Source organism: Lathamus discolor, chromosome 2 (assembly GCF_037157495.1).
Source record: "Lathamus discolor isolate bLatDis1 chromosome 2, bLatDis1.hap1, whole genome shotgun sequence".
Taxonomy (NCBI): domain Eukaryota; kingdom Metazoa; phylum Chordata; class Aves; order Psittaciformes; family Psittacidae; genus Lathamus; species Lathamus discolor.
In genome coordinates, this window is record NC_088885.1 from 138,797,040 (window position 1) to 138,824,874 (window position 27,835).

At 41.2% G+C, this 27,835-nt stretch overlaps 1 protein-coding gene across 2 annotated transcripts; it reads right to left on the reverse strand.

The window, feature by feature from the left end:
* Positions 1-9,032: 9,032 nt before the first annotated feature.
* On the reverse strand, positions 9,033-27,790 carry ANKRD46 (ankyrin repeat domain 46). Of its 2 annotated transcripts, none has more exons than XM_065668702.1 (4): positions 27,672-27,790; positions 16,963-17,305; positions 15,497-15,655; positions 9,033-11,123 (listed from the first exon to the last, which is right to left on the reverse strand). In XM_065668702.1, exons 2-4 carry the CDS (start codon positions 17,271-17,273, stop codon positions 10,907-10,909), a joined length of 687 nt encoding a protein of 228 aa, XP_065524774.1. In that variant the 5' UTR covers positions 17,274-17,305; positions 27,672-27,790; the 3' UTR covers positions 9,033-10,906. The 2 variants fall into 2 exon arrangements, with proteins under 2 accessions (XP_065524774.1, XP_065524775.1); XM_065668703.1 differs by having other exon boundaries at positions 27,668-27,790.
* Between the last annotated feature and the right edge of the window lie 45 nt (positions 27,791-27,835).

The following is a 27,835-nucleotide window of genomic DNA, read 5'->3' on the forward strand; positions in this document are numbered from 1 at the left end:
CAAGGGCTGTATGACAGCTGAATAAGGCCTTTAAGATATGGTCCTGTGTGAGTGCCTGGGCTGGCAACCCAGCAAGCAGAACAGGTAAGACTTGGAAATGCCATGAGAAAGCGAGCAGCCCCTCATTAGAAACTCATCTTCACCCTGGGAAAGTTGAGTAACTGTGGGATTGGAGAAGTCTGAGCAAAGCAGCTCCACAGTGAGTCCATGGCACGGCTGGAGAGCACTCCCCTAGCTTCCTGCACACAAACATGCAGTGTCTGGCCTGACTTCTGAGACGGGGTGCTGGATTTAGGACCTGGCCATCAAGTGCTGTCGTTGAATGATGTGCTAAGAATGGAGAAATGTCACTGAAGACCTTCCAAAGCTCTGATTCCATAGCTCATACATCCTCCTGCTGCCAAACTTGTTTCCAGAGTGAAAACTGATCCCCCGCTCAACAGGGAAATGTGAGAGCCCCCACATCCACTAGAAAGAAGAAAGGGAAGTGCCTTGGTCACAGTCCTTCCTACCCTGTCTACACTGAACTGCAGCCAGAGGCGCTGAACCTGGGAATGGGTTTCTTAAGAACTTCAGGAAATGGCAGACACCCGGCTCAGCTTCTGTATTTCAGTCACCTTCCATTCTCATTATGTCGAGCTAAAACCAGGCAGGTCTTCCATACTTGGCCACGATTCTGGGTCTAAATCACCTCTAGACACCCACTGCTCTTGCCCACAGCCACTGAAATCAATGGGACTTCACACACTGGTGCCAGTCTCAGCTGGAAAGTGATGATGTGAGATCAGAGCTTTTGTCTGCAATCCATGTGTGCCTAAGGGTGCTAGGGAAACAACAGGAAACAACGATGAGCTTAATAATTGACATATCAAAGGCTATCTATTCCTTTGTCATTAGATTATGTTTAGAATATATTGGGTGAAATGAACACAATCACTCTGAGTAAAAAAGCCTACAGGCTCTCCGTACCAGCATTTGTTTTTAAAGTCCTTTTATGCATATTAATGACAACATCTCTCAAAGATTTATAAGTTATTCCAATTTTGCTGGTGGGGAAGCAGAGGTTAAGTGAGTTTTTTAAGGCCACACAGCAAGTGCTTGGATTTACAACTCCCAAGTCTGCCTTCTGCTCAGCCCAGCAGGCCATGCTGACTCACTGTGGAATGCATATTTCCAGCAGACCATTAAGGGACAAGAGGAATCAAAAGGAACAAAAGGTACAGATAAAGTAAGCATTAATTCTAAAACATAAATGTTTTCTGCCGTTCAAGAAACCTGAGCCAACTTCTGTTTGTCAGACCTCACCAGCACTTAGCCAGGAACAGGAGCACTAGAATAACAGGAGGAAGGGTGTTCCAACAGTGTTTCTAGCAAATCTGAAAGTCAGACACAACAGCCTGATGTCATGAGATTTCAATACAAACAAAATCCAGTCCGTGTCTGAGATTTCACATGAAGTTTATGGAGATTTACCCCAAGGTTGCTTTTAAGTCCAGAGAAGCCACAACTGTTCCTTCCTTCCATGGAGACCTGGCATCCACAAGGCTGTAAGAAACCCGCAGTGATACTGTTATCCCAGTTTCTGGACTGTTATTTCTGTGCTTCTACTCTACATTATACAAGTCTGCTCCTCAATGTCAGACCTATCTGTATGTACTGGAACACTTAAAAAACCCCACCAAACCCCTTTTAAACAAATTAAGAATTGAAATATTAGTTTAGTCCTCTTACAGATGAAATATTTTAAGGAAACTAAGAAAATGACATGGAACTGACCCTGCAATTTCAAAGACTTTTTGTGAGACATTAACCAAGATGAGTGTGAAAGGAAGTGCCGATTATGTGATAATACTGTAACGAGACCGTCTGGAATTTGGCTCTGAAGTGGGAATAAAGAATTCATTTCCATTCCATTAAGAGTCTCCATCCATAAAAAGTTCATTCCCTTTTATAGGTAAACAGAAGGGAGATGCCCAACCTGACATAGCTCCCTGAGTAATCAGATGGGAGCTGTAAAGGCCTTAACGCACAGAGCAGTTCAAGCTGCAAGCTACCTACTCCATGTACTCTCTTCCAACTGCATCTCATTTATGCAACTTATGTCACAGCATAAATCCCAGCCTGCTGCTGGCAGATTCAGATTTAAGTATCTACAGCAATCTTTTTTTGTGCACTGAGAGGCAGAGGCTGAGATCTGAGTGACAAAGTATCAACAATAAAACCCCAGAAAGTAGAGAATAAACTGAACAGCCCTGTTTGAACTTGGCTTTGGTTAAAGTCATGCAGCCAAAAGTGCTCCTGATCCAATACACACATGTAGAAAATAGATGGGGAAATCACTTATTCTGATACTGAATTTAGAGCCTGGCATTCTAAACTTACTCTGTGGGCAGGTAAGTCAGAACCAGACACTGCTCCTGCTATGCATTACCATTTCAGCTTCATGGCCTTCTGAGTCCCAGCATACAGAAATGCTTTAAATGATGTTACAAATAAAATTCACAATAAAAATCTTATCAGTTTTAGTCAAGAGGAAAAACTCCAATTCTGCTTATGCTTCTCGCTACAAAACTGGGACCGTTTTGCTCATTTTGAAAGCTCTGGTAAAATGACACTTGGATATTTACAACTGGAAGAATGAAAATGAAAAGATCTCCCCAAAACTGTTCTCTTCGCCAGGAGCACGTCTGCATCTGCCCAATTTTCCTCGGAAACATCTGCAGTTTCTAAGGAAGTTGCTAATCTCTCTCTGAATCTTCTTCCTTACTCTTTTTGATCCATTACTTTCAGCATTCTTCCTTCATGTGCCTAAAAGTCACACTGAACCTCCCACCCTAAGGCTTGCTTGCCCACCAAAACCCCCAAACTGGGGAAGTTACCCATATAAAATTTTATGGAGAAACAGTGCTCACTCTTGTGCTACAGTGACTTTCACACGTGGTTGGTGAACGCCAACCGGCTTGCTAACTGGCCCTGCAGAGGTAACAGAGTGCACAGCGCAGGCCCCACTTCCTCTCCTCCCTGCCTCTGCAGCAGATGTACGTCCACATCTCATCTGTGCAGTACAGGGCACAGCTGAAAAAGCCGAGGTACCGTCATAACCCGTGGCCCATGTGCAGCTGGTTATACCAGATCACTGATACGTGGCGGTACTGGTCTCATCTCTTAACATCTCTTTTGGCCTCATAGACTAACTCTGCCCTACGTAAAAAGTCTTGCCACAGAAGGGGAGTGTCTCCAGTGGCGTACGTCCACTCTAGAAGCCACTTCAGCATCCTCTATGTGACCAGCATAAGTCTATTATGGAGCCATAGCCAAAAGAAGAGTGGTAAATGCGGGGCATCCCTAAGTGCTGCTCTTGTGACCTGTACTGCTTCTGTAGACTACAGGAGCCCCGAGGCTACAATACCCTGTTCAGTGGAGCAGGGGCTGGTCTCCATCTAGTCCCACTACACAGAGAGTCTCACAAGTGGTGCACACTCCTCATACCAAGCTCAGCTTGTTCACAAGTCATATTTTAGACATCTTCTACTGAAAGATGAAGCTATCCACACGACTTAGTTTGATCTAATGAAAGTACCAACAGAATCAACTACAGCGTTAGAAAAAGGAAGCAAAAACTGAAAACAAGACTCGTACAGTGTTAGCTTCTTGTTTCTTTATTACAGGAAGGTAAAAAGATGACTACTACTGGTAGCAATGGACTGGTGAATTAGAGCAAACTGATACCCTCTCTTCAAAACATGGTATCTTCCACCTCATCAACAGCTTTCAGTGCAGACTCGGCTAGGCTCGGCTCAAATAAGATGGGTTACGGCATGCTGTAAGGAGTGAAGATGACAAGATGAAATTATGTGAGAGAAATATCTTTTATGAACAAAATCCCTGGTGCATAAGAAATGGTGTCAACCTCAAGCCAAGGTGAAGCATGAGAGAGGCCTGGACTGGAGGGCAGGAGATGAAATGACAGGGAGGGGCAGAGAAGAGAAGAACGCAGTGGGAGTAGAGGACTAACTGGCACAGCTTCCCAGTGCAGGTCCCTGGGTCAGATGTGTGCTAGCATTAGTGCCAGGGCAGGGAAGCACATTGGGAATGAAACAGCAGGTGCCTGAGCGCCCACAGGAGGTAAAGTCTGAGCCCTTGTACCCTTACGTTAGTTAAGATTTACAAACTGGCTTGCAGCTAGATTGCTTACTTGGCTTAAAAATACTGCTCTACGGGAGCATCGCTTGTTGCCTGGAGGAAGACAAGAGCTCACAAAACTGTTCACCTTTGAATTTTGGAACATACAAAGGCCAGAAGTTTCTACAAAGCTGTCGTCCTTCTGGCAGTGACTCCAAATGCCCAATATGAAATGCCCAGGGTCCTGAAAAGCGTGAAAACGCAAGGAATAGACACCTCTACGGACACCTCTCCAGCTTTATTCCTTTTAATCCCCAAAGTGTTTGCTCCATCTGCAGAGGCTTTCTGGAGGACCAGGTTAAACCAGGGCCAACAGCTCCCCTGACCATTGCTGCATTCCACATGAAAAACGGACAAACCAACCAAGCCTTAACTAAGCAAACTGTCCCGTACTAGCAGTCGAGGTGCTCGCTTTGCAAATCAGACAGCACAACTCTGAAAACCAAAGAGAATTGAACAACACTCGGAAACAAGAATTCACTTACCATCAGCACAATGGCACGTTGGTGGGTGTAGCACACCTTTGTGGGGTAGGCAACGTGATCTACGCTTCCCAAACTGTATCGCTGAGACCAAGAAAACACGTTAAGTCTGTGCAACGAATAAAACCGGAGCGGGTGGTATACTGAACACCAACCTGGTGATTAAAAGCCCCAGAATTCCTTAAATCAGCCTTATCTCAAACTGATCTCACTAGAGGCCTTGTTTGCTTTCCCTAAACCCCCTTTTGGCATAGGAGTGCACAGGGTAAGGACACACACACGCTCATTACCTGCGCACATTTGCAGGCTGTAATTCTAGTAAACATTAGATGGAGAAAAAAAGAGTTCCTTGAACTCTGAAATAAAGACTAAAGCTTTGCCTTCTGTTCTAATTAAAATGTTTGAAAACAGCCTTCAGTTCAAGCCCTGGTTAACCACTGCTCAGGGACTGACACAAGGACTCAAACCAGCACCGTACATCGGAAACCCACAGGTTTGTAAGGAATGCATCTGGCAGGACTGACCAGGCCACACAGAAGCTGCCATGACTTTCATTAGTAATCTCTATGTCCACTACAGAAACGGTGGTTGCCAGCTTAAACCTATGGATGTCTACATGCTTCATATTTTGTCTGAAAATATCTGTACCAAATCAAAGCAAGCCAGATGTTCAGCCTGCAAGGAGACAACAGCAGTATGAGGAGGAGCATATAGCATTTCAGTTCTTACTTGCTGGCAGAAACCCAGCAGAAATTATTAACTAGTCTGTTTCAGTATGCACACTTCATTAGGCCAGCACAACCTTTACACATCCGTAGCTTCACACCAATGCAAGGCTCTGCCAGCCTTTCCTCCAGAACACTTATCTGACAGAGACTGTGTTATTTGAGAAAGTCCTCATACGAAGGAATTTGGCTCAATAATGAATTGATATTCTACAGTTCAAAACAAATTTACTATGATTTTCTTACTGCTTTACACTAAGAGAATGTTATCTTTTTTTCTTTGGCAAAGAAAGATACTACTGTATATGCTTGATCCTTCATTTTGGATTCCTGCCTTCTGATATTTAGATAAACATAATTTCATACACCAGAAATATTTAATGTTTTACGAAGAGCTTCTGTTCACATTTAGTGGAACTTCTTTTGCTAACCTGTGTGCAAAAGGATTCTTGTATGAGAGGAACCAGTTCAGGCTCCACAAGAGCAGCTGTTAATGTAGGCACACATTCAAACATGCCGTTGTCTGAAATAGCAACGCTCTAGACGCTGAAAGTCAAGAAGGGCCAGCTCAGGTTGCCAGGCTGCATGGCCACCCCTGTGCCATGGTGTCATCACCAGCCAGTGAAATCCTCCTCCTGCTAGCAGGCTGTTCCTGGTCACTCCTCACGCTTCTTACAGGCATTAGGACTGGCCTTTAAGCAGTGATTCATGAAGGTACCACACTGCTCTGCCTCTCTGGCTGCTGTCTTGGCTCACTGCATTCACTTCCCTCCTATTCTCTGCAAGCCACCACAGAACAAATTCTGTTCCAAACGTCTCCCCATTTTCCCTTATCCAGAAGCTAGTTTAAAATCACGGACAGAAAGAACGTGTCACTTGAAGCCACAGCTGTGACTTGTTCACACTTTGACTTTAGAAGAAAGAAATCCTGATTTGTTGATTTTTAGGTGGGGCAATTTCCAGTAGATCTCCCATTCCCTTGGCAGGAATGAAGAACAATCGTTTTGTCTCATCACAGTCATTAGGAAATGCTTGTTGCTTAACGCTTAGTTACAATGATTTACAAACTGTAAGTGCCTACAGCAGAAACACATTTTTCAGGGTTCTGCACACAGACTGCTTCAGCTGCAACACCAGAGCGTCAGTTCTGCTTTGCGTGAGAGCCCAGGCTGCACCACATCACTGTCAGATGGAGACTTCCAGTTTTCATCTCAGATTTCTGTGGCAGAGTGGCCGTGGGAACACTCTGCTCCCTGGCAGTGAGCTCCCGCAAAAACCTACCAATTACTTGCATTTGTCTCCTAATACTGTGTATCTTAGAAGTGTTCCTCCTTTGAAGCATTTGCAAGAGCAGCACAAAGATACAAGGCAACACAAAACTCAGCCGAAGCACTTGAATAAGTTCAAGATAACAGGTGAATCACACTACCCTGCGAGGTCGGGTACACAATTATCTCTCCTGCCACCAGAAATTAATTGCATCATGTTAACAGAGATTTGAGATTCATGATTCAACACCTGCACCTGCAGCAACTTGCTGCAGGTTTCAGCACTTGCAGAGAACTGAGTTATGAAACTGCGCAATGACGTTTGAATTCTTCTAGAAAGCCCCAACACCAGGGATGAGGAATGCAGCAACAGTTTGCAGCAACAATTTCTACATCGTTCTGGATGATTTAGGAAAGCGTATCCCAAGTAACCAATCCACAAGGATTAATGCTGAAATGTAAGAAATGAACACGGAGTGAAGAAAAAGCCCTCTGACGTAATTCTCACGTCATTTAAGACTTATTTTAGTCACCAATGCAAATCTGAGTTAAACAAAGAGCTGGCTTCAGAAACAGGAACAACTTCAAAACCAACTGGCTTAGAGAAACAAGTTAACTTGTGTGTCAGCTGAGGAAGAAATCAGTTCTGTTACAATTCAACTCCAGGTAACATTTAAACCTATGCTAGACTTGCAAATTCTGAATGCGACGACATTACCCATTTTCTTTGAGTTTGCAGAGAGTTTCAATTGCAATTTGCACGTTTTAGTACTACTTTAAAATGATGTTATGGAATTTCTGAATAAATTACTTAATTTGCATTTCTCTAAAGTATTACAACCAAACATATTTTGATTAGAAACACAGCTACCTAGCTAACTAGCCCATCTACAATAGATGGGCAAGGTGATAATTTTGACTTACTTTAGTTATTAAAAACAGACAGAGAGATGGCTCGTGCTAAGATCTATCTTCAGACTAGCTGCAGACCCCAAAACTGACTAAATCTTCTGTTTCAATAATTTAAAGTGCAACCACGTTCTTTCTCTCATAGCAGCTTTCCATGATGATACTCCTCACAGTGCCAGATATGTCCAGTAATGACGTACCTGCCTTATTGTTGCACCCAGAAAGAGACCATGACAGTCACAGAACAGATCATCCCCTTCCACAAAGCAAACTACCAATGTGAGTGAAAACAGAAGCCCTTGAAGATAAAAATACATGGTACATGAACAAGCTACTACAGTGTAAGACAGGTGTGGAATAAACGTAAGCGCAGGGACAGCCCACTGCAGAATAACCTAAATACATCTATTTTACACTTCAGTTTACCTTGCATGATCTTGTCCACCAAGTTTTATAACACTGGAAAAAATCACTTCATCCCTCCATGATCGTTTCGTCTCTTGGTTACTTACTCTGTTTTAGCTCATTAGCTTGAGAACAGCTTGAAACAACAATCTGTCTTGGATTTGAAGAGTGCTTTAGCAAAATGGAGTCCCTGGATCAAGGTATGCAGGCTGCAACAATAACTTAATAAATCTTACTGACCTATAGACAGTCTGAGCTGATCTATGTCATTATGCTGTAAGAGTGAAACTCCCTATGACAACAGTTTCAAGGGGAAGCAGGCTAAAGTCTGTTCCTGTAAGAAAGACAGATTGTATTCCTTGGAATCTAGTGTAAAGGAGGTAAATTAATTCTTTAGAATCAACCTTTGAAAAGGAAGATGTTAATGTTTACAGGTATATTGAAAGGCAGAGCTGCCCTTTTTCAGTAACAGAGGTATATCCACATCAAACTCCTCCTGTAGTCAGATGTTTATCACACCCTTATTTCAAAGAGTAGTAGTCATTACACAGTGAAGTTCAAACACTGCTTTGGATCTCTTTGGGTTTAAAAAGTGAAAATACATTAATATGGAACATACACACAATTTTTTCAGACCTTTTCAATGCACAGTTCTGAAGCTGCATAAGCAGCTGTTGCATACAGCATAAGCAAAATACAGCAAAGTAGGAAAGGCTACTTGAGGCTCAAGCTTTGTTCTCTTGGTTATATTTTGTACCCCTTTATAGATAATCTTAAACCTCGAAGGGCCTCTATACCACATGTTCAATACCTGAAATCTTATGTAAGAGAGACAGGCCAGACAGCAACTTCAATTCAGTAACATCAATGAAAATAAACCAGGCAAATCTAAAGAAACCATGCTCTAAAACCTCATTTATACTGGCAGTGTGGCTGCCATTTCCCAGGGTGGGAACCTCCACACTTCTGAAATGCTCATTACCAATGCACAACAACCAACCAACCTCAGTAAGATGGGGGAGCATCATTACCATGCACTAATGTAATAATAAACAACACCGTATTTACTACATATATTTATTTGTGGCATTCACCCACACGAGAATACAGTTACAGTTTATGGAGATAGTACACACTGAGAGACAACATGATTATCCGAGATACAAAGTATTATTAACAGAAATGTACTTACTGAGAGAAGTGAAAGTGATTTCGGTATCTATGAGTTTGTACTTCTCTGTTCATGACCAGACATATAATAATTGAAATATTCAGAGGAGGAGCATGCACTGGGCTTTTTTTTTTGTTTGGTTTGCTGGTTTTTTTCTCAGAGGCTTTCCTTCCTGCAACACTGCAGCTTCTAGAAAAGCATCGTTTCATTAACCTCTGACTTAACAAATGAGATCAAGAATTATTCAGAAGCAATTTAGAATGGGGCCCAGCTCAGTGAAGCCCGTGTCACACATCAAAACAAAGACAACAACCCTCTTTACTCAAACCCAGAAACAAGAAAGAAAAATACACGTGGTAGCAGAACAGAGAGATGTCGGTTACTTCTGCCAGTACTTAGTCATTTAAAATTTCTTAAGTGTTATCTGTTATTTAGCCACAATTCAGGAGTGGCTAAGGCAAAAAACAAAGATTCATTAGGTTTGCAGAATTCATTTTGGTTGGGATTTTCAAGGCAATAGCAAGCAAGAGAGTCAGCTGGCTGATCAGCATGGGAGGAGAGAATCTGCTGTCTTTGAAAGCCTCCAACTTACTGCATAGTACCTTTCTAGCTTTCATAAAAGAGTATCTAAGTGATTCATATCCCTAGGCTATTTACAAAGGATGTCACAGCTAAGTACAGAATGGGTCAAGATTTCATTTAATTTCATACAATGTTCCTAAGTAGTAATATTTTAAATCCTTTCATTCTGCATATTCAGAGAATACTCCATAAGCCTGTAAGTGTTGTCTGAAAACAACTGAAATGGAAAACAATTCTAGAAAGGAATCCTATTCAGTCGAGTCCTCTCCACAAACGCTAAAACAATACTAATTGTATGGTTCACTCTGGTCCCTGTGGGTGGAATAAGAAGTTATCCTTCATGACATATTTCACAATGACCTTACAGAATTATTATATACAGAGCAGAACACCTAAATCACTTTTTAATCACCCTCACAAAGAAAGGCTTGCTTAGTAACATTGCAACAAAAAGGCAAAATTTTCAGCCTAAGGCTGAAACAACTTTGCTTCCAAAGCACAACAAACAGCTTTGTTCTACAAGATTTACTTCAGGCAGGTATTAACAACATTAAATCCATGTAGAGAAGAAACACTACATTAACCTAATAAATAAAGGAGTGATTTATTCATTAAAGACATAGAAAAACTCAAACTATTTCTCATCCTTTTCATAAGCTAGCAGATAGAAACTATGGAGAGGCATTAAAAGAACTATGAAGTTGGAGCTTATTACTGTCTATATATCAGTATGCATTATTATATTATCCAGATTTCTTGAGGAGGACTTCTAAAACAATATTTTTCTTTCAACCAGAGCACACACAAAAAAATCCAACAACAGGTTTACCTCTTCATAGGAAAAATAAATCAAATTTGATTCTCTACTAGGATATATTTTTCACACCCAGGAATTTAATATTTATTAGGAAAGGCCTTTTCTAATCATAATATTTTATCAACAGAGAGGGTTATCTTCACATCTTATTTGCAAGTCAAGGTAAGTCAGAGGTAGCTTAGGAATGCTTCAGAATTTAGTGTTTTACTTGAAATGAATGAATCCCTCTTTCAAAGGGGTTAATAATAAGTACAAAAGGCAAACAGTACCTACAGCTGCCACTGCCTGCACCAAGAGAATTATTCCAAGAAGCTCAAAATAACATTAGAACAGGGAAAACCATGGTGCACTTCTTCACATTTGCTTCAGTGCACCAGTTCAGGCTGGTTTTCTACAAAAGGAAGCACCCCACTAACATAGTATGCTATGCCAAGCGACAGAAGAGCAATGACAATGACGAGGAGCAGGACCCTCCAGAAGCCCAGGTCTTCCACAAACTCTTGCCATGTTGTCCGGAAGCTGGAAAGAACTCCTTCACCTTGCTGTAGGTTTGGATTAAGGAGGGAATGGCTTTCCATCGCGCTACAAAGGATTAAAGTTAAAAATACATCAGAGCAAAAGAATGCACCTTTAAGTATGACAGTAATCCCACTAAGAGCAACTGAAACATTCTAAATTAAAAACTACATCTACACCTACAGATTTATGGCATTGCCTCTGCTAAGTCAAGACAAAGCAGATCAGGAAAAGACTCCTAACTCTAAACTTAATTTCGTTGAAAGGATGTTTTATTAACCTGTGTAAAAAGAATGCTATTTGTTTGTAGGCTTGCCACCTAGAAGCCTTCAAAAGTCAGTTCTCACAATTACTACTAAATACAGCTTAGTAAACTTTAATGAAGCATAAGCTAAAACCTCAAGGGGCACAGCTCTTGTTAACAAATTATGATGCAAAAATAACCTCTGACTAATAAACTGGAAACTTTGACCAATATAATTTATGTTCTGAAATTTGTAGTGATCTTTACTACTCTCCTGAATCTCTTCATTCCAGAGGAGCTCTTCTCTAGCATAAAAACATCACAGAAAACAATACATTTGGGTAACAAGAAGTTCAGAAACTTTCTGATCTTCAAGACAAATTGGCATTGCTGTGTTTTCTACCATATGGTGTTCAGCAACCGCTCTGATGTTTAACATTCCACTACCAACCCATCAGGCCCTCTTAAATTGTAAGACTATAAATTAGAATCTGGAACTCTCACTTTTAAATTAGAAACATAAAATCAGAAAGAAGCTGTCATCTTGACAATGAATCTCCTTCAGAAAAATGTAAGTTGTTTCAAAGACTGCATGGCTTCTTGGACCATTCTCTTTATTTTGCCTGGTTCACAACTAGTCGGTAACAGGAAACTGTTGCTGAATGAAAGACCTCACAAAGAATAGGGAAAGTTTCTCATCACTTGATTTTACTTACGTAAAATTTTAGCCATCTGCACAGTCCTGTTACTTCTCACTTAAGTGAAATTACACACACAGGTATTTACAGGATCAGGCTTTGACAAGCACAGAAAAGAAATGGTGAAACCACCTACGTACGTGATGATGTCAATAGCAGAAGGTAAGCACAGAAAACCCATTTTTTCCCCCCTTCTAATTGCTTTCAGTTACCACATTCCTATATATCTCTTATAGCAACAATAAAAGAAAAATTACTTTTTCAGGGAAAAGTAATTTCCGTGTCAAAACTAACTGCAGAAATGCCATTGTTCTTGGTGACAATAATAAATTGACAAATTATTGTTATCAGGAAAAGGTCTCATTTATAAATATTTCTCCTAAGATTACACCACTGAAAAACTTCCCACTATTCATAAGGTATTTTTTCTTAGGAAGTACAGCCACTGAAGAATAATTAGCCTGAACTCCCATAGCTTGCTCAAGTATTGCAGCATCATGAGCAGAAGATTTCAGAAATTGCCTATTAAACAGCTTGGCTTTTTTGTTTTTTAGATATTTACCCACTGTAAAGCTCTTTTTGCTTGCCCATAGCTGCAAGATTTAGTCATCTTCCTTGCTTATTATGGTTTCCCACGTGAAACAAAGGGTTTAATAAGACAGCCATTGGTGTTGAACAGAGCTACTCACTCACTAACTAGTTAATACATAACCACACAGGTTAAAGGTGCAATGCAATTTAAGTGTAAAGATCACATGCTTGCTCATTAGATAGAAAAGGGTACATAGAAAACACTTTTCCTATTTTATATTACAACCCAATTAAAATCAATGTCATTCCCCTGTCCTGCCACAGGCAGGGACATCTTCCACCAGATCAGGTTGCTCCAAGCCCCGTCCAACACTGGAAGGGATGGGGCAGCCACAGGCTCTCTGGGCATCCTGTCCCAGTGCCTCAGCACCCTCATAGTGAAGAATTTTTTCCTGATACCTGATGTAAATCTTCCCTATTTCAGCTTAAGGCCATTTCCCCTTGTCCTATCCCTACATGCCATTGTAAAAAGGCCCACTTCAGATTTCTTGTAGGTCCCCTTTAGGTACTGGAAGGCTGCTCTAAGGTCTCCCTGGAACCTTCTCTTCTCCATTCGTTTGTATTATGAATTACAGCTGCTTAAGATGGTAATGGTAATGCAGCAATGCATCCTACAGAAGAGTTTGTGCCCCACAGCGCAGGCAGATGTTCTCTTCTGTTTCCAACATAAGGTGGAACTGACATTTGGATGCACTTGTGGGTGCAGCCACAGGTCACACTGTGCTGTGTACATGGACAGATTGTCTGCACTGGAAGATGGACAGAGCGAGCTCTGCCTCCAAAGAGCACGGTGCCACTCCTCACCGGGAGGAGTGCCAAGCAAGTGAAAATAAATTTGACTCGGGAACCTAGCTCTGGCCTCTGCTTCCAGAGCAGCAGCACTGCACGTAATAAGGAGCAGAAAACTTAAGTCAGAGACTGTTTTCAGAAAGAGCAACCATTATTTCTCCATAGGTTCATACATAATGTAAGAGAGTTGGTGCGGTGGGAGAGGACAGATGACATTCATCTACATGTCTCTAAAATGTGAAAATAATACTAAGAGGGAGGAACGAAACTGCGGAGGTCTCAAAAGCCAAGCGTTATGAAGACATTATTTATTTACAAAGCAAACAGCAGACAAGCTCACTTCTCTTGCTGCTGTAGGCATCTGTTATTTGTTATTTTAAAAATAACGTATTTCAGACATTTTAAACACGTTCACAAACAAGCTGGGTAGTGCACTGTTTATGTCTCTGTGCATCTCCCCAGGGAGAGTTGCTGACTTCCTTGCCAAAGCAAACAATATAACATTTATGAAGGTCAAATAACAGAAAGGAAGCTATGTTCATTAAAGGGACACTATCGAATCAAAAACTGGAATTTAAATGATGCTGAGCTGTTGGTCCATATGTTTAAACAAAACCAGCATAAATGCATTTCTGCGTGACAAGCAACCTTCAGAGAAATGTAGTTAAGATAACATGCATGAGTTCTTTTTATACCCATGTCATTTTGAGAATAATATTAGATTTTCTATTTCAGGGCTTAAAACAGTCTCTCTGATGACTGAGGTCACTAATGGATAAGAATGAACTTCCAATCTGCTCAATGAGAGTATCTTAGATAACAACTCCATCTACAGGGTTTAATTTTCATTTACAGTACCAGCTGTGTACATTTTGACACAAACTGAACAACAATTATGTGACAAAACTCCTTGTCTCCTGTGACACAGTGTTCCAGCAGGCACAGTTCATGCTCATTATTAGACAATAAAATAAATACAGTATAAAAGCAACTATTCCAAGCAACACTGATATTCTGTTTCCAGTATCATTAAAAAAACCCCCACAAACAAGCAAACAAAATACCCACAACAAAACAAACCCCCACAACACAACAAAACAGTACTGGAAAGATCTCTTGCATTATTAATCTGAGACCCATGTTCTGTCATGTTTACTGGCAATTCAGTGATCTCTGCAAGAGAATCAGCCTCCTTGGAAATATGCAAGGCTTCTTGCCTCATCTGAATCCTACAAGAAGGCTGTCTTGGAAGCTCACTGTAAAAAACCACTCCCAATTTTCCATCAGGAAAGTATTTGTGGTTTATCTGTGCCTTTTTTCTCCTGTGCTATCATCATCTTTTGTCTTAAATAGTCACTTTATGTTGTCCAAAACCAGTATTTCTTGTCAGCAGCCACACACCTCAGCCTTCCCTCTGCCAGGCTACACAGAGCCTTCTTTCGCAAGGAGATGCACTGTTGCCTTGAGCACTGAAGTAACGCTTCTCCACGCTTCTTAAGGGATAAAACTTATTTCGACTGGGACTAAAGAGCATTATAGGCTGTACTACACAACATACGTTACACTGCTTTTTACAACAGCACTGGCAGCTTTACGCAGTGGACATATGTCATTTTATGCTTTGTAGGACTTCACTGCATTTTCAGGGTAGCATCAACTCCTGGAACTGACTTCACTACTTCCGCATGAACTACATCAGGCCTATTCTCTTAGACCACTTTCCCATGACGAAATTCCATTTTACAGCATACAGCTTTCGGTAAATGAAGTTCCAGTCTGTGCTCCTGAACCACAATTTATCCTCTCCCTTGTCATCCCAGGTTTTTGTCTATGCCATCCCAGTTTTCCTTTGGGTTGCCTGTATCTCACTTCTTAGTCCCACTAACATGCTACTACTTTCTGTGCCAGTACAATTTATGCAAATTCTAAATAAGCACATTCCCAGAATCAGACCTTTACGAATTCACCTGTAACTTCCCTCTTACCTAACACATTCCCTGAAATTGTCAGCAGTCTTCCTGAAAACTTCAGTTCTCCTTTAACTATCAAGTCAATCGCAGAAATGGAAAAGCCATTAATGTTATCTCTCCTAGTAATTATTTTTGTTTGGTAAATACCTTTCGCTTTCCGCAGTTTGCATTGTTTCCAGCTTTGAGTGAGCTCCTCTGTTAAATCCTTTCACCTCTTGCTCCTCTAAAGATTCCAGCAGTCTAATCACATCTTTATTCACTCCCCTTCGTTTTGCAAGAACAAGCGGTGTCGCACCTTGGTGATTGCTAAAATGACCCCACAAAAGGAAATGAGAAGAAAAGAAACTTTTAATATAGAAATTTTGTAACAAGACAACTCAGTATAAAGCATTACAATTCATTAAGTCCCCAGAACTATTTTCTGTCATACCAAACAGTAAGAAATTCCCATCTATACAAGTTATAACAAAATTGACTATACAAGAAAATTGGTATGTTTAGGTATGAAACTGCACAACTCTTCTAAATAATATAAAAATTCCTAGTACCGTAATCTATTGGAATCTCCGGGTGTTAGAACAAAAATAATAAGCAGTAGATTTATGGCAGTGTTCAAATTTAAGCTTAATTTCAAGAAGGAATTGTGCAATCTGGTTCCTCATCGTTCCTTTTCCATGAGAGTATTAGGACATCAGGCAAAAATGAAATAAAATACAGATGGTCCCTCTGCTGTTATTAAAATCGTACCGAATAGGACTAGAGCTGCCTTCAGACTAAGCGTTTTCACCAGTTGTTTGAAACGAGGACAAAGAAAGCCCAAGCCACAGCCCTTCAAGAGTCTGGTCTTTTGCTGAGTTGAAAACATTAATGAGGTACAGGTGAAAAAGCAACACATTAAAAAACTGAGAGGTTTTGAAGTTACTACTGGTTTTGCACATGTTGTAAGTATGCACAAAGTGCCACAAACAAAACAATTCCATTACTGCAATGAAATAGCTAGTTATTTCGCAGCTTGAGAGCTTACATCTGAGCCCTGGCATCTGACAGCTGCTGGAAGCCAGAAGGAAAGACTATACAATCTTTAAAAGAAGAACTGAGTCACAGACTTTGAGGGAGGGGGAGAGCACTGAAAGAAAGCATTGTTACCAAAGGAGTATGGGAATGAACTGACACACACATACACTGTATTTCCTTTGTCTCATACAGTGCAACAATTAAAACAATAGAACTGGAGTGGAGAAAATTCCTTTAAAGCAGTCAATGCGATTTTTCCTTTGGTGCCAACCACCCACACCTGGCTGCCTGGCTAAACCAGGGTAGCAATGTCAGCGGTGAGGCAGGATTAGATCCAGCAGCCCGCTCCAGCAGCTGCTCTGTTTATTTGCTTTGCATGTTGCACAGACGAGCAGAAGTGGCCTCTTATTGTTTTCCTGCCTTCTTAATTTTATGGGATTTTTAAATGATATCTTAAAGTGGATTTGCACCACATGCAACATTTCAGCAAGTAATTAATACAAAAGGCTCTGGCAAGAGAAAACTAATGTGTTACAAAATTTGTACATATAAAACATTAAACTTTAAAATAAGTAAAAAAAAAAAAAAAAGGGACTTACCAAATATCAATTTTAAGTCCATTAGAAACTAGGAACTGGATGGTGTCCACATGCCCACACAGATGAAGGGCTGTGTTACCTTGGTAGTCGGTGGCTAGTAAGTCAGCACCAAATTTATGCAAGAGTTGACAGATGTCTACGTTTCCTCTGGCTGCAGCAAGGTGAAGGCCCGTTCGGCCTCGGCTGTCACGAATATTGGGGTCGAAACCGCTCTCTAGCAGTCGTTTGGAATAGTTAAAATCTCCATCGATGCAAGCTTGCAGCAGTGGCACATTTGTCTGGGAAGAGTCGTTTACAAACACGTAGGACATCGTTCTGATTCTCTCTGGAGCACGTGACTAACCTGCAAATAAAGTGGGAAAAAATTATGGTGAAACCAGGCAAATAAACACGATTCGGTAGTGCTCAGCTTTCCCAAGTAAACCAGCTCTGAAATCTTCATGTCGTACATACTAACTTTGTGTGCTGCATCCCCTTCCCGTAATATGGAAAGAGCCCCTTTCAGTCTTACACCTCTGGAAACAGCAGCAAAGCTTTATTATTACAGAAAATGGATAAGATCAATGCCACAAATGCAAGACAAGCCATTAGCTTTCAACCAGTAAGAGATCACATGTAGTGGTGCTGGTACTAAAGGGCAAAACAATGGAGATCAGAACTGAAAGGAAGAACCGTGTTTCATAAATTGGGAAACTATATACAATCCAGGCAACAGTGATGCTAACTACAGTTCTTACTAGCGCTTAGCAAAGCTTCAGCATGATTTCTACCATATGAATTTGAATTTGATGTACAAAGTACAGTCAGCTGCTGAAAATGTGTGACTACTGTAAATACTAATTCCTTCATTCTGCAAGAAACATTATTTTTCAATACTCTTTGCAGAACATTATTTCTATAGTGCCACAGATATACAGACTACTGAAAAGCAAGAATAGCAACACTGACCATAGAAAACTGAGTGTATTAGGTGACACTACCCACCTGAAAGTGGAAACTGGAAGTAGGTACAAGAAGGACAATGGTAAAAATCAAGTACAGAGCTACTGTTGGTTCAACTAGAACCTCTATATAAGGAAACACAAATGTAGCTTCTCTGACTTACTATTAAATAAAGGATTAAGGCCTTTTCTGTATCAGGACCTGAAATAGGAAGATTAATGTTTCACCATGGATTTCTTCATAGAGAGTATTTAATAAACTGTGATTTAAATTTCGCAGAATAATATTTTAAGAATGAGTCAAATTATGAGGTGATGATGACAGTGTGCTTATGGGACACAGAAAAGGTGACTTAAAAATAAGGAAAAAAGGGAATGTCTATGCAAGAGGATGGTAAAATATGCCTGAGGCAATGATAAGAAATGAAAACATCTAGGAGACTGGACAGCACAGCTTTGCACTGCCTCAGAGAGGAGGCAAAACAGGGAAAAACTCATATTAACCAGTAAAAGTCCTTATAAGAAATCCCAATACGGAAATGACACTGTTCAAGTGACAGGAAGGAAAAGTGATTTTACTAGATAAACTTTGAATGGAAACTGAACTGAAACTTCACTTGAAACAGTGTATTTCACTTGCCCTGGGGTTTGTATTTTGGGCTCATGATGTAGCAGTGTTCTGAACAGCCCTTGTTCATTCTGCTATACACAGATTTACATTTTCTCATCTATATAAGGTATCCTTCCACACCAGTGCACTCTTTCAGCCAGGAGAACGGAAACATGGCCTGTAGCCAACGAATTAGATTTAAAACCTCTCCTTTTTTCGAGAGTTTATAGTGTCTGTACCCTACAGCTCTTCCCCCATGTTTTAGATCAAATTCCAGATCAAAGTACCTACAAAAGTAATTTCAAAACGTTTACATGCTGGTCTGATTAACAGCTGCAGCATCTGGGGCTGTTGAGGTTAATAAATCATATTTAAACTTCATTATTGTATTTCCTATCTGGACAAATTTTGCTACATGTATCAACACTGTCTAGCTTCCCAGTGCAGGAATGCACAACTGGTTTTCTCATTCTTGGATGCAGAAGAGAAAGAGATCGGAATAACTTCTACACCCTGGTATCTGTATGAGGAATGATTTTAAGCAGGGTACATTCCCCTAGGCTGCAAGCATGTTTTTAAGCACGTGATGGTGTATCACTGGCTCAGCCACCCTTTTCCACAGTCATTTCCAATAGCAAAAGACAGTTCACTGATGTACCATAAAACATTTCACGCAAGACTGGTGTCATTTAGGGCACTAACAGCTTTCTTATTACTCTACCCAGGAAGAAAGCAAAATGTACTTACTCGTATTTCCAATGAATATGTTACAAAACCCCTCAGTGTTGCAAAGCTGGAATTCCCAGCTGACGGCAATTTCAATTTTCTTGCCTACTGCCCACCCAGGTCATAAATGATAAAAGAATTTCCCTTCAGCTCTGTTAGTCTCTTTGCTGAGAAAAACACTGGGCACAGTTTCTGTACAGTGTGACTGTGACCTTTACATTCTGAACTAAATCTTCCTTAAAGCCAGGTCATAAATCATTTAAAAAACTCTGAATATTAGCCATAGTAACAGCATATCAACAGCACAAAACCCTACCTGTACTTGACAAAAAGATGGTGGCTCACTTGTAAAGTGATGTTTGAGTGTTTAGACCTGTTTTATAAAACACGGCCTAACATAACACAACAACAGGATATTATGCCGGAAGAGATGCATGCTGTTTGAGAAACAGTATAGCAAGCTCTGTTAAATGTAAGCTAATGTTTACTTTCATACCAGATGTGTATATCTACTAAACCCTTACAGAATTCCCTGTCACTTTACATATAAATCTGATGAAACATTAGCTAATAATACCAGAAAAAAAGCTGCCACTACCTTATCTCCTCAGGAAAGGAAGCACAAAGATTAGCAGTTATCAGAAAGTGTGACTGGAAGTCATTCTGATTCAGGATTTATTATCACCAGAATCTTTCAGAATTCATCACTGAAGTGTAGAAGGCTAAAGTGAAATCTTACTGTTTCACATAAAGAAAGACAAAACCCCAACAAATCCTTCTTCCCAAGGCAAAAAATCTGGACCATCTGGTTTGATTTATCTTTGTGATTAAAAAGATTTTTTCCTACAAACACAATTCTATTTCACATATGGCTACCTAACCAATGCCAGATATGAGCTGCATACAAAGCTGAACTATACACCATCTTTAAAATGCCAGTCTCCAAATGATACGTTCTTTCCTCAAATTTAACCAAATTTAGCAGTATTTCTTGTCTAGCAAAACTCAGAACAAATTACAATAGCCAACTTAATTAGATATTTTTGAATAAACAAACTGTGGTTACATGACCACAGTATGTATCAAAAAGCTTATTGCTGTAATGAGTATCTAATGCAATGGATTTAGAAACAAAATTCCAAAGCACTGGCCATTCTCTTCAAATCACTTCTGAAAGATGAGTTGGATAACAACTCTGAACCTGCCTAGGAGCTGGTACACCTACGTTAAGCACTGATGGCACAAGGCATATATTAAGACAAAGAGACTTGCATTAGGAACAAGACACGAAAGTACTGCAAACTGAGTGTTCTTAATATCTCTACATATTCCTGCTACTACTGGAGTTAAGTATATCTGATTTGGTTCAGTAAATGACTGCTTCTAAAAATGGATCAGTATCTAATTAAAATATATCTTTTAAATGATAGGGTTTAAAAAAAGAAAAAAGTTTTGATGTTAATAACTTGGTCCTCTGATAGAAAATTAGTTTTTGTGAAAAAAAAGTAAATCAAAGACGTCCTCCCAACCAAAAAGGATTCCCATTAGAAAGGCATAATATAAGAATACATTTTCCCTAAATTGATACAACTTGGATACGGCCTTAACACAGTGTACTGTTATTAACTGAACCGTAAGCATGTGCGCTAGTACAGGATAAGAAAATTTAACTGAACATTCTCCTCTCAGAAGGAATGCTTATATTAAGTGATTCTGTGAGAATTATTTACTTATCTGTACTAGAAGCCAGCTGTCTCTGAGGGTACTGCGTCCAACAGTAACGCAGTGTCACACATTGATTTGTTGTACAACACATTCACACCTGCAGAAGTCAGGAGTGATCTTGAATAATTCAAACCACAGAGCTAGATACAAGTTCTGCCAATTTTTAAACTAGTCCTAAATTTGCACTACCCATGGACAGTTTTATTTTGCAGTAAATATATGCTGTTGCTCTGCCTTCTCATTTTGTTTAAGTTACCAAATAGCTCTGGAAGAAGGAGAGAACAGCTAGATTGTGAGACAGAGTCACTAACGGCACCCCTCTCTCCACTGCAAAAACGTGAATGAACTTGACAAGTTGTAATTCATGAGCTAGTCACTACTACATGGGATATCCAGTTCTGCAAAACTGTGATGTTTCCAGGAACATTCAGATAAACTGAAGTAATTGTCCCTATTTTAAAACAATAAGTCAGGACAAGGGAACAATACCAGACTGCTCAGTACTTGACACTTCCTCAATATAAGCACATACTTCAACATCTAGAACTGACGCATCAGTACAAGAGAAACTGCCTCCTCCAAGCAATGGAAACTAGAAGTCAAGAAAGAGTGCATTTTGAGAGTACTTCAGTGGCAGTGGTTTGCAAAGCTCTTCTTCAGTCTTGAAATGAATGAAAAATATTCTAGTCCTTTGCTTAAACTGAAAGCCCATGATCTCTGAAGGCAATGTTTCCTGGTCAAATGGGATTGTTCCCTTAAAACCACTATGTGAACATAAGCTCTATCTGCATATACAAGATTAAATTTTTAAGTACGCTTGTCATTTAAAACAAACAAACAAAAAAACCCCACCACATTACCTTGTGCTTCCTCTGAACATCGACCAATTGTTGAAATATAAACCCAACAATATTATTCTAAGTAGGCTGAGGGAGAAATTCCTTGCACACATTTTCATGCACCCATGTATTTATGCGCAAGTCACTGAGAAGTCATTTAACTGAGTCAATGTTATGTTGAGTAAAATATCTTATGATCGATTATAATTTCTATTTAGGAAAGATCCCCTTTATCTACATGAAGTTTCACTGAGAGCTCTGTATCTTCCATTAAAAACCTGTATCTTATGAATTCAACAGGAACAGAGTTTTACTGCTTCACTAATAAGGATTTGCTGCTAAAAGCAGCATCTCAGATTCAGTACAGCACAATGTCCATTCTACACAGAGCTATATTTTGCAGCATTGTAGCTATTTTTTCAACAGTTCCTGGATTCAGTGTAACAGCAGGCTCATAAGACCTACCTCTCCCTTCTTGTCCCTAGCCAGACACATGGGTAAGTGGCAATACAAGAACATTATTTATACCATTTGTTTTCAGTCATTCCCTTCTGCAAACATGAGACACACAGGTATACTCTCTTGATGTCAGGACCACCCTGTGAGCAGAAACTCTGGTGTTCTGCACATACCTAGTGCTTTGCATGTACAGGCTATAAAGTGCTTTATGAAAAAATCAGAATAACTATTGTTGCTCGTCTGTGGATCAGCAGACAGTGGCACTGAGAAACAGGAAGCTTTGCTCATCAATGTACAGTATGTCAACATTACAAGATACAAAATTAACATCTCAGATACCATTCCAGGGTTGCAGAATACTTCCCCAGATAATATAGTACATGCATTGTGTATTTATGTATACGAACTAAGGGAACAATAGGAAAGAGATCATTCTTTTAAAACACCTTTATTGACATTCAGATTCACAAACATTTTATCCTTACTACATTTAAATGGTAAATCAATTGCATCACATGTTTCAGTGCAGTTAACTTCTATCCAATACACATTTAGGCATTTTTGAACCTTACTCATTTTTCATCTTCCACAAAGGAACTATTTAGAAAGAAAGGCAATTTACGGTTTTCTTCAAATCAGCTGTAAATTCAGCTCCCCACAACTAGCTCAGGTAAGTCAGTAAATAACTGCAGTGCTTCCCTGATCACTGTGATCGGTTTGCACACACCTGCTTTTATAGGAAGCTACTGAATCACTTACATTGGTCATATTTATCAACCTCTTCACAGACCTTCATTCAAATTCCTCCTTTGTTTCTGCTGGGAACAGGTAGGGTGCTAGTATATGCTAGTCAGGAAATTACCAACGGTCACTGCATATCGTTTGGCGGTTGGTTTATCTGTTTTTTAACAGACCAGAGAGAATTTGTCCCACTCCTAATGAAGTGTCTGCATTTAAACTTGCTGCAGAGCTCGAAGCAGCCGTCTGCAAGAGAAGGCAGCGGCGAGTGAGGAGCAGCGAGGGACGCAGGCAGGGGAACACTGCCGCCACGCGGGGGGACAACTCCCGGGCAGCAGTAACCGCGGCCCGAAACCCACCCACCGCCCCCCCCGCCCCCGTTGTGTTTTCCTGAGAAGGAAGCGGTGGGAGGCCTGAAAGGAAGATTTTATACAGCCTTATGAAAAAGACTTCCGGAACCCGAACTGCTATTCCCCTGCGGTACAAAGAGCAACCTCCTTTAAGCTCTGATACTGTACTTGTGCAATGAGGACTGTGGCATGTGGCTTGAGCTCTGAAGACAAAGGTATTTCCTTTAAAAATCCATGCATTTATGCCAGTTTCTTAAAAAAAACCCATGAACACTAAACCCAAAACACCTCCCAGAATCTCAGACCCTTCCTAGACAAACAGTAATTAATTCTGAGATGACAAGTTTACTAAAATGGGAAAAACCCAGTGTCCAGCAGGAATCAGCAGAAGTCAGAGCTTAGTCAGCTTTATTCCAGCAATAAAGCAAACTAACAGCCAAGAACCTGTCACTAAACCACTTGTCACTGTACAGTCCATATTTTCTTACTTTATCTCTTATAATGTATATAATACCTTATGTCATTAGTCATACATAACCTTGATGACATGACCTTAGTAACATATGCAACACTAAATCCAACAGCTTGTGAACAAAAGGTCATTTTAAAAAGCAGATGTCACCTAAATTTTTAAGTCATTTATATAGAACTGTATCTTTGACTTTACCTTTAAAATATTACTCTGCTTGTTCATTAGAGTTTGTTATTTCACATTAATCATTAAACCAGTTTATCAAACCCAAAATAGTTAATTACTACTTGCAAATATTCTAAATCTCTACCGATACAGCATGACTTTAAATATTTAATTGGATCGTGTTGGTTCACGTTACATGACATGTAAGATGATATGGTAACACTATCAAGGTCATATTTCCAATTAATATAGATTGATGCTATTTTTCATAAACAGTTATTTTACCATGCTTAGGCTCAATATTTTTCCATGTAGGCAAACCTATAGTAGTACTGTCTGCCAACACTATGTCTTAATGGACTGAAGGTGGTAAATCAGCAGTCTACAGGTTCCAGGGACAACTGGCAAGTCCAAGGAGAATCAGGGAGGCCATCTTTAAGCTCCTGATGTGCACAAAGGCTGGAATTGACTAAAAATATAATGGAAAATTACTGGAAAGATGTGAAATAGATTTGAAATTGTAACTATGGCACCTGAGAATGAAGTAGCTCAACTAGTATTTACCAATTTCATCAAAGGATCCTGCTGAGCCTAGAAACAGAAAACATCACTTGTACAAGGAAAACTTCTGCCTTCAAGTAACTTAGTAAATGCTAGTAACTTATGTGAAAAAGACTTTATACTCAACATGAAAGCTGCTGCCCAGACACTGAACAGCAACAGCCACGTTTCTTTAAAGAGGTTTGGCAGGTGGTACTCAGTCCTATTTGAGAAAGGGTGGAAAAAACCCGTACAGAAGAAAGTCCATGTCGATTGTCACTCCCGTGAATAAGAAGATCATATAAAAGTAGCTACAGGAGATCACAGCCAAGGTCAGTTTAAGCCTAGCATTATTTTTAAAAGGTGGCTAAAAGCAAAGATCAGGGGAAAAAAAAAAATAAAAAATAATAGGGCAAGTGTAGGTAACATTGCATTTTCTATTCAAAACCTTTCTCATCTGAATGGGGTTCCTGTACATTTAGCATCCCTCAGTGCCCACCCTGTGAACCTGCCCATTCTCCCCTTCAACACATATAATATCCACAACATGCTCTGGTAAGTTCTCCAACTCAATTCTCTGTGAAGAACCACATCTTTGGATCTTGCTGAATCAAAGCCTCATTAGCTTCACTTGTGGACCAGCTCTCCTGCTGGAAGAATGGACAGTTGACCCCTGCTTGTTCTTTCCCTGCCACTCATGATTCTACAGGCCATCATATCCTCCTCAGAAATCAGGATGAATTTTACAGTTTTAGCTTTCTTGACCACTCTCTATATGGGAGTGGGTCTGTGTCTTTGACCATTCTTGCTTTGCATCTCCTAATCTCGCTAATTTTTACTATATGCTTTCTGAGCTGGAAGATGGAGTGGGGGAACCACACAGGGCATTAGAGGTCAACCACGGATTAACACAGTGGCACAACAAGATTCTCTGGTTTGTTTGTTATGTGTTTCCCAGTAATATTCACTATCTGATTTGCCTTTTTGACTGCTGCTGATTATTGTGGTTACATTTTCATGGAACCATACAATGTAACTACAAAATACTACTCATTACTGTAAGACCCGTATTTCATATGGGAAGTTAGGATTCTTTTTATGCTATCTGGATCACTCTCCCTATACTAAATTCATGTGCCATTACATTTAGTAATCAGTTACTCAGAGTTACAGGGTCCTTCTGCAGCTCTTCATAGTAAATCTTCTTTGCTACCCATCATCAGCCAACAATAGCACCTTGTTGCTCACTGCCTTTTCTAGGCTGTTCATGGAAATGCTAACAGTTAAGAACCCAGACCTGAACCCTGCAGAACTAAAATTCTCCCACTGAAAAGACTGATCACAAGCTCACAGAAACTGCTGTCCTGGATGAGATTGATCCAGCTTGCCCAGCACTCTGCTTTCAACAATCAGAGATCCCTCTTTGGGAGAGCACATGAGCCTGGCTGCTCTCTGCACCCCATTCCCCAAACACACCCCAGCAGCCACTCCACAGCTCCCTGACTCATCCTTTTAGCAGCCACTCCACAGACTTCCTGTCCGCCAGCTTTTCTAATCGCTTGCTGAACCTGCCCACATTGCCCCCACAACTCCCCATCACACCCACCGAAGTCCTTGCTATAGCCATCTGAAACTGCGCTCCCAGCCACCCCAGCAAGCAACCCCCATCCCAGTGCTGCAAGACTGGATGAATAACGTTCATTTTATCCACTGCCTTCATTTCATAAGTCCTGGTCATGCCCCAGCCGTCTCCTCTCTAACGTGAACAAACCTGGCTTTCCAGTCCTTCGTCTTAAGGCAGCTGATCCCTTTGGCCCTTTCAGTTGTCCTTCTATGACCCGCTGTATCCTTCAGATACACACGCTTCCCCAGATGTGGGTACACCAAACTGGAGCAGCAAAATGGTGCCCTCTGTCGTCTTGACTTAGGTGACAGCAGAATCTCAGTAAACACCACGACTGGAATTTGCGGGACAAGGCCCATGCACTCAAAGACAGGCCTGTCACCCTGTCTGTCATCTGTACTACAGAAAGCTGAATGCATCAGGGATCATGTATTTCACATAACACGTATAAAGCAACGCCCTCTGAAATATTTCATATGCTTATATATACACCCTGTGACTACCTAAAACATACTTTGGGTTTGTGTTGCTTTCAAAGGGTAAGAACTTCATCTGTAAACTGTGTGCTTACCAGTCTGCAACTGCAAACCCATGCTCTTTAAATTGTTATTGTTCTTATTTCAAACTGTAACCCTCTTCTGTATTGCCAATGTCTCCCAACCCTTCATCACTACCAAATTAAACCACTGAAGTTTTAATTGCTACATCACAATCTTTATTTTAATTTTTATAAGATTGGTCTCAAGACAGATCTTCAAAGAACTAATTTATAATCTTTTCTTCTCAGACTTGATGGAGCTTCTTTTCCATACTGCTCACCAGTGCGTCTCTAGTTACTTCCCCATCCTCTTTACCACTCAGGTGCAATCCCTGTTTTTTCAGCACAATAATAACTCCCTTTGCAGCAGCTGATCAAAAACTTTAGTGTTGTCTAAGGAAAAAAGTAACTACTCCATTTCCCTTAAAGACAGCAATTACTTTATCAAAGACAGCTTTGAGGACAGGTTAAGAAGCAAAAACATGCACTGCCATTTAGCCTCCTTTATCGCCTCTTTCCCCCCCCAGCAATACGCTCACTAACGCCCTGTCAGGACGCAGTCGCGGTCCTGCCGCTGTCCCCCTCCCGCGGCCGTGGCTGCCGCAGCGCTCGCCGTTCCCGACCCACCGACGCGGCACCGACACCGCTCCCCAGCAGGTCGCGGCCCGGTGTCGCTCCTGCCGCCGCTCGCCGTGCCTGTCACGGCCGGGCCCTCTCCGCGCTCCCCGGGCCGAGCCGCCGCCCTCACTGGCGGCCTGGGGCAGCGCTGCGGCCACTGCGCCGCCGCCTCGGGGCGGCCGTGCCGCTGCTCTTCGCTCCGCGGCGCTCAGTGCTCGACAGGGCCCGGGTGTGGCGCCCATCCCTCCCCTCCCCTCCCCTCCGCTCCGCTCCGCTCCGCTCCGCTCCCGGACAGACCGGCCCACACCGGCGCTCCCCCCGCAGGCCGCCCCTGTCCCGGCGGGCCATCCCGCGCCGTACCTACCCCTCGGCGGCGGCTCAGCGCGGGTCAGGCGAGATAGCAGGGAAGGAGAAGCGCGGCGGAGACCGCGCGCGCCCCCTGCTGGGCGGAGGTCGCTCCCGGCACCCGCTATGCGCGGCGCGGCGCGGCGCGGACGCACGGCACCTCACAGCGCTACCGCGGCCCCG